At 35.3% G+C, this 7,532-nt stretch overlaps 2 protein-coding genes across 2 annotated transcripts; both read right to left on the minus strand.

Moving 5' to 3' along the window:
- Nucleotides 1-236: 236 nt before the first annotated feature.
- Nucleotides 237-2,133, minus strand: LOC117130819 (vacuolar-processing enzyme delta-isozyme-like). The gene is made up of 4 exons (XM_033283444.1): nucleotides 1,160-2,133; nucleotides 1,014-1,055; nucleotides 725-931; nucleotides 237-641 (listed from the first exon to the last, which is right to left on the minus strand). Exons 1-4 carry the CDS (start codon nucleotides 1,448-1,450, stop codon nucleotides 504-506), a joined length of 678 nt encoding a protein of 225 aa, XP_033139335.1. The 5' UTR covers nucleotides 1,451-2,133; the 3' UTR covers nucleotides 237-503.
- Nucleotides 2,134-5,569: 3,436 nt separating this feature from the next.
- LOC117130818 (vacuolar-processing enzyme delta-isozyme-like) lies at nucleotides 5,570-6,531 on the minus strand (the record flags this gene model as incomplete). Its single annotated transcript, XM_033283443.1, has 4 exons — nucleotides 5,570-5,974; nucleotides 6,058-6,264; nucleotides 6,347-6,388; nucleotides 6,493-6,531. Coding segments are annotated over 4 exons (426 nt in total), but the record flags the coding sequence as incomplete, so codon positions are not given.
- Nucleotides 6,532-7,532: the final 1,001 nt, after the last annotated feature.

The raw sequence follows: 7,532 nt of genomic DNA on the forward strand, positions 1-7,532 counted from the left end.
CTCAATGGAAGTACTGATCAAATTCTAGCTTCGACTGAACATTCTCTGCAAAAATGAATGTTACGTAACATTTATGGCAACAAAAAATTTAAACTTCAGGGTTTATCCTTTGGGTTTTTTGGTCTGCAGCAAAAGTCGTAACCGATATTTTGGGACTGGCGGTTTGTCCCGTTCACCAGTATATATGAGGATTTAATCAGCTGCTCCGGTTCAAGGTTGTAGAACTGTAAACCGTAAAGCATAACACGTGAATACGAGATGTTGACTCGAGTGCCGCCGAGCCTTATCCGATCACTTACTCATTCTCCAATTTAAGACCAAGACTTTCGCGTGAATTCTTGAAACTAGAATTGGTACGAGGTTATTATACTATGAATCCAATTTAAGACCAAGACTTTCGCGTTATCAAGTAAAATAGGCATCAACCATCTCCACACAATCAAATGTTATGCAATAACTTTCATATTTATAAGGCGATCACAATATTATTTTTTGCATATAATTTAATGGGCACAAGCTTCTTCAATAGCTGCAACACTTTTCTTCACATCCACTCCCATATTGCAGATATTGGCAAGTGCTCCTGCATACTTCATATCGTATTCCATCTTTGCTCCACATTGATTCTTGAAACTTTTAACCTGTGATGTTTTATTCAGTATATATTTGTTTTAAGGGTCTTTAAGTGGAACACAAGTAACAATAATTGATAAGGGGTTGTTACCAGAGTCTTGTAGCAGTCCCAATCATCTACAACAGGTTGTCCTGTTGTTCTTGTGGAAGTTAAGAGATCTAAGACATCGGTTTTTTTGAGTGAAAGTCTAAGAATCTCTATAATGTTCTGATCGATTTGTTTCCTGTGATTTATTTCCTCAAGCAGATTCTTCTGAGCTTCTTGTCTTTGAGGTGACCCCACAGGAGCGTTTTGAATCTGAGAGATAAATATATAGTGAAACATCAAAAACAGACACATCTTTCGTTTATGTTTCAATCTTGAAAGATTAGGACTTCACCTTCGTCTCGAGATATAACAGAGGGATATCTCGCGCATCGACCTGCGAAAGCAAAGAAACAATAGATTTAGTTCATATAATCTCCCTGGGACCACTTTCTTTCCTTCTTATGGTTAGAACTTCTTATACACGAAAAATCAATAGACCTTATCCCCGTAGTTTTCGTGTTCAGCACCATCATCAGCGCTAGATTCTGTATCAAATAGTTGGGTTTTGCGAGATTCTGCTGAGAAAAGAAGCAGAGCATAAAGAAAAACAAGAACTTGTAAATGACCAAGAAAAGACATTGTCGTAATAAGACTTCTAAAGAACTGTTTTTTTTTTCTCTTGCGGTTGATGTTCTTGAATACCGTAGTATATAACTCGTTTATATAGAAAATTTCTTTGAGTCGTTTGCGTATTAAAGTTTGAGTCTGTGGATGCAAAAAGTAACTCATAATATTAAACCCACAAAAAGTAACTCATAATGTTAACTGCTGATGTCAACGTAGTATTTAAATTTGCGTATTAATGTTATTGCTTTTGTTTGCTAGCTTCTTTTTTGAGATAATTGGATAAATAGGATATATATATATATATATATATATATATATATATATATATTGATGATGGCAACTTTTTTCCTATAAATCAATGAGGAGTTCTTCCTTGTCTGACGAAGTTGCTGCTCTTTTAGACCATCTGTTAGACCATCTCCATTAGTGCCTAAATTTCAAGGAGACAAAGTTGCTTACAATGAGTTCAATGGAGCTTCATTTAGTGGCACGGTTTTCATGGCTTTTTTGACCGATGCATCGATTGATGTCTTGCTTTAAGTGTACTAAGATTAGGAAAAGTCGTTCTTATGGTGGTCTAATGGGTAACTCTTTTGGCAACCCTGGAAGGGTTTTGCCTCAAAACAGATCTTCTTTTTGACAACATTGGTGTTTTGATTGTCTACATGATCATAATCTTATATATTAAAACAGAAGTCATAACCTTGGTTCATGTGTGATTTTTTTTTAAAATGGACCTAATAGACATATTCCTAAAAAGTCATGTTACATTTAATCTCTAAGCTTATCATTTAAATTTTAGGCATACCAAAATTTTTTAATAGGCTATGAATAATTGGATTTAAACAATAGATGATTCATTTGATTTATAGATAGTATAAATTGAATAGATATAATTTAATGTTGTAATATTATACCTCCATATGTTAATTATTTGTCGATGTTAACTTTTAAAATTATAAAGATTTTTTTTTAATAACAAAATTATATTATCTAACAACGATTAATCTTTACTACCTTAAACCAATGAAAACAAATTTTAAACTATATAGTTTATTTTAAAAATTAAACAAAAATTAAATGTTTAATTATTTACTCGATAATATAAATCTATGAAGCGAAAAGTTTAATTTTTAAGAAACTTTCTAAATTTGTGAAATGTTACAATATCTTTGAATATGACAATAAAACAATATTTTACTAATGTGTATATATAGTTACGATTTTAACAATGAAATAATAATCCGAAAATATATATATAGAAGAAGATACAAATACATGTGAAAGTTTGAAACAATCTATTCAATGAAAAAATACACCGTAAACTTATTATGTTTTAAAAATTGATAGACACATATATATTATAATATATACCAATTTTAAATTAAAAATAAAATATTTATATAAAAATAAATGAAAACAAAAACCCGCGCGGTTGGCGGATCGAGATCTAGTTGGTATTTAAAATCATATTCTAGTCTAATAAATAATCTGCTGCTACTTTGTTGAAGCTTACTCTTCTCTGGTTGTTGTTGAAGGTAATGTGTTGGCTGAAAAAAAGAAGAAGATGTGACTCACCATTACGGTGTTCTTGAAGGATGGTTCAGTCAGCATTGGTGGAACACAAGAGCTGTTAGAGCAATCTTATTGGTGAGATACTCACTAAGTATGTCAATAATATAAACTTATCTTAAACTAAAATAAATCTATATAATTTTTTTAACATATGGAATCTTAATATAATTTTTTTTAGTTTTAGTACTATTACATTAATTAAAAACTTAATATACTATTATATTAAACTTCAATCATTTCAATTTAAACTATGAATAATGAATCTTGTTAGATAGATATTTTATTTTAAGATTTATAAAAATATATAAAAATATTTTTAATATCATATAAAGTATAAAGAGTAGGTGATTTTATTTTATTGACAAAAAATTGGTCAATTATAAAATGACCTGTGTCATTTGCCAAGGGTTCTCATGAGGTTCTAATAAGATGGGTGCAGAGGAACAGTTGTTAAGCTTTTGATTTAAATTTAAAATTTTCATTTATTTTAGTTACATTTTAAGTCTTAGATATTTTTTAGTATATTTTCATTGGAGCTGCTTTTATTCTTCTCATTACAACTGTCACGGGCGAGGACATGGAGATGGACCTTGCAATGCAAGCTGATTACTCGTTGCAAAGAAGAGTTTCTCAGATTTTTGGTTGCAAATGTTGCTAGTAGATGTTTTAAGATCCATTTTTCATTTGATCAATAGCTTACTGAACAATTAAAACAAAGTCACACACTCTTATGATATTTTAAGAATAACTATAACGTATTGAAATCGTAATCGTAATCGTAATTGTTGTGATCTACATAAGGTTTTTATACGATATATCTTGATTTTTAGCCGATAATTTCTTCACAAGGAAATTCAGATGCACAAAGAGAGACAGAGAAACAGTGGATCGTAAGATGAGTACACATGGTTGTTATATAATTCAAGCAAATTTTTTTTTTTTTTTGTAACTGAATTCAGGCAAACTTTTGCTTGGAGAAACAGAGAAGCAACATATATAAAAGATCTTGCGTCCTTTGATTGATTAATTGTTCGAAGAATGTTGCCTAATATTATTGTTCGAAGCCTGCTGACTCTATATTATTTTAAGCCGTGTGACATATACAGTACCAAGAATCTTGTGTCCTGGTGGTTAAAGTAGCAATATCTATGATATAGTAAATACATATAAAATCCATTCGGGTTAAAGAATGTCTTCTTTCTAGTCTTTTTGTTTTTTGTAAGAATATCTAGCCTTTTCATTTTTGTGGAAATATAACAAGTGTGGAGTATGCAGACCTTATTGTTTCAAGTGGAGAAGAACAGCTTTTGTCATATCTCCAGGTAAAGACCCACTAAACACACAATTATAGTTTAAATATAAAAGAAAGAAAAAAAATTCAGATTATGATTTAGATATTAAAAAAAGCATTTCAGATTATTTATGACTGTGGACATTCTGCAAAATTTGAGCTTTATTGTTTATGCTTTGGTTTTCTTGGTGTGCAGCAAGTCGTAACCGGTATTTGAAGGTTGGCGGTTTAGAATATCATCAACATAGACAAGAACAGCCAAGAAGACGTGGTCGACATATCTGATGAAGAGGGAATGATCAGAATGCGTTTGAGTAAACCCATCACCGAGAATTACACTAGACAGCTTCTGATTCCACTGACGGGAAGCTTGCTTAAGACCATATAGAGACTTATGAAGCTTACACACCGAGTTGGGAGGACACTTCTTGCCAGTGATTTCTTCATAACCTTCAGGGAGACGCATGTAAATTTCTTCATCAAGGTCACCGTTGAAGAAGGCATTGTTGATATCCAACTGCGAAATGGACCAATTTTTAGCTGCGGCAACACTCAGAAGAAGACATAGAGTGCCAATCTTAGCAACAGGCGAGAATGTATCCAAGTAGTCTAAGCCCTCCAACTGTGTGTAGCCCTTTGCAATACCATATTACAATACGAGCTCCAGTGAGGAAGAGAGAGTTTGTTACGATCGAAAGAAAATGTATTGTATTCTCTTATCTGTATTTTACACCGTATACATGTATTTATACTCCTTTCTATACCGGTTTACTTAACATACCACCAGTTCAATCACTATAAACTCTAATAAAAACTTTTCAGAATCTTTGAAAATTTTATTGCAGAAAATTAATTAATTCAATTATAATTATCATAAAATATAATTAGAGACTAAAATTAATTTAGCTTTAATTGATAAGCAAAAACTAAAATTATATAAAATTAATTATATTAACGATAATAATAATTTATTTTTTTAATTCAAATATAAAATAAAATATTATACTTAAATTATGTAGAATGATAAATGACAATCACAAAATTTATCAAATGACCGATGAGATATATTATTATTTATTTTGCAAAACATTTTAATTACAATATGGGTTGATAAAACCATATAATAGTAAAATAACATAATCATTCTTAATTTAATCCATTAAAAATGAAAAAAAAACACTCAATGGAAGTACTGATCAAATTCTAGCTTCGACTGAACATTCTCTGCAAAAATGAATGTTACGTAACATTTATGGCAACAAAAAATTTAAACTTCAGGGTTTATCCTTTGGGTTTTTTGGTCTGCAGCAAAAGTCGTAACCGATATTTTGGGACTGGCGGTTTGTCCCGTTCACCAGTATATATGAGGATTTAATCAGCTGCTCCGGTTCAAGGTTGTAGAACTGTAAACCGTAAAGCATAACACGTGAATACGAGATGTTGACTCGAGTGCCGCCGAGCCTTATCCGATCACTTACTCATTCTCCAATTTAAGACCAAGACTTTCGCGTGAATTCTTGAAACTAGAATTGGTACGAGGTTATTATACTATGAATCCAATTTAAGACCAAGACTTTCGCGTTATCAAGTAAAATAGGCATCAACCATCTCCACACAATCAAATGTTATGCAATAACTTTCATATTTATAAGGCGATCACAATATTATTTTTTGCATATAATTTAATGGGCACAAGCTTCTTCAATAGCTGCAACACTTTTCTTCACATCCACTCCCATATTGCAGATATTGGCAAGTGCTCCTGCATACTTCATATCGTATTCCATCTTTGCTCCACATTGATTCTTGAAACTTTTAACCTGTGATGTTTTATTCAGTATATATTTGTTTTAAGGGTCTTTAAGTGGAACACAAGTAACAATAATTGATAAGGGGTTGTTACCAGAGTCTTGTAGCAGTCCCAATCATCTACAACAGGTTGTCCTGTTGTTCTTGTGGAAGTTAAGAGATCTAAGACATCGGTTTTTTTGAGTGAAAGTCTAAGAATCTCTATAATGTTCTGATCGATTTGTTTCCTGTGATTTATTTCCTCAAGCAGATTCTTCTGAGCTTCTTGTCTTTGAGGTGACCCCACAGGAGCGTTTTGAATCTGAGAGATAAATATATAGTGAAACATCAAAAACAGACACATCTTTCGTTTATGTTTCAATCTTGAAAGATTAGGACTTCACCTTCGTCTCGAGATATAACAGAGGGATATCTCGCGCATCGACCTGCGAAAGCAAAGAAACAATAGATTTAGTTCATATAATCTCCCTGGGACCACTTTCTTTCCTTCTTATGGTTAGAACTTCTTATACACGAAAAATCAATAGACCTTATCCCCGTAGTTTTCGTGTTCAGTGTTGGGGTCAAAATCGGTCACGACGGAATCAATGTCTGAAAGTCCGTAAAAATCAGCATAACCGTTTTTACGAAAAGTAATCTTCGTAAAGATATCTTTACGAACAGCCTTGCAGTAAAATATCGTCCAAATCTCAATCGAACCACTAAATACCGATTGTCCGAAGGCAACGGACATGTATCCAAATCGGCCGCGGACAAGCTCGAGTATGGAAATCAGACCGCGGACAAGCCAAGCTCGATCGATACGCGGCAACCAAGCATGCACACAGCTCGGTCGCTACGTAGCGACCGAGCTCGAGCCAAGCTCGGTCGCTACGTAGCGACCGAGCATCTGTCTCGCTCGGTCGCTACGTAGCGACCGAGCCCGAGCCAAGCTCGGTCGCTACGTAGCGACCGAGCGATCGTCCCGCCCGGTCGCTACGTAGCGACCGAGCTCGAGCCAAGCTCGGTCGCTACGTAGCGACCGAGCGATCGTCCCGCTCGGTCGCTACGTAGCGACCGAGCTCGAGCCAAAGCTCGGTCGCTACGTAGCGACCGAGCGATCGTCCCGCTCGGTCGCTACGTAGCGACCGAGCTCAGCCAAGCTCGGTCGCTACGTAGCGACCGAGCGATCGTCCCGCTCGGTCGCTACGTAGCGACCGAGCTCGAGCCAAAGCTCGGTCGCTACGTAGCGACCGAGCTCGAGCCAAAGCTCGGTCGCTACGTAGCGACCGAGCGATCGTCCCGCTCGGTCGCTACGTAGCGACCGAGCTCAGCCAAGCTCGGTCGCTACGTAGCGACCGAGCGCTCGTCCCGCTCGGTCGCTACGAAGCGACCGGGCTCGAGCCAAAGTTCGGTCGCTGTGTAGCGATTGAACCTTTCCGAACGTCAATACGACACCAGTTCTTGCATTCTCGTCAAAACCTTCGAATGCTATCTCCCGTAAGACCGTAGCAAGCTCAGTCCATGTTTCCCGCCATTCTAATTCATCGATCAAACTTCGCGGATTAGAAACCGCGGAAAACTCGTAGT

The sequence above is a fragment of the Brassica rapa genome, unplaced genomic scaffold (genome assembly GCF_000309985.2).
Source record: "Brassica rapa cultivar Chiifu-401-42 unplaced genomic scaffold, CAAS_Brap_v3.01 Scaffold0686, whole genome shotgun sequence".
In the NCBI taxonomy this organism is placed as follows: domain Eukaryota; kingdom Viridiplantae; phylum Streptophyta; class Magnoliopsida; order Brassicales; family Brassicaceae; genus Brassica; species Brassica rapa.

Coding starts and splice junctions, on each gene's coding strand:
- LOC117130819 (XM_033283444.1), bottom strand. CDS start 1,450: ATGAGTTACTTTTTGCATCCACAGACTCAAACTTTAATACGCAAACGA. Junction 932..1,013: donor TGTTATATCTCGAGACGAAG/GTGAAGTCCTAA, acceptor TTTATCTCTCAG/ATTCAAAACGCTCCTGTGGG. Junction 642..724: donor GGGACTGCTACAAGACTCTG/GTAACAACCCCT, acceptor AAAACATCACAG/GTTAAAAGTTTCAAGAATCA.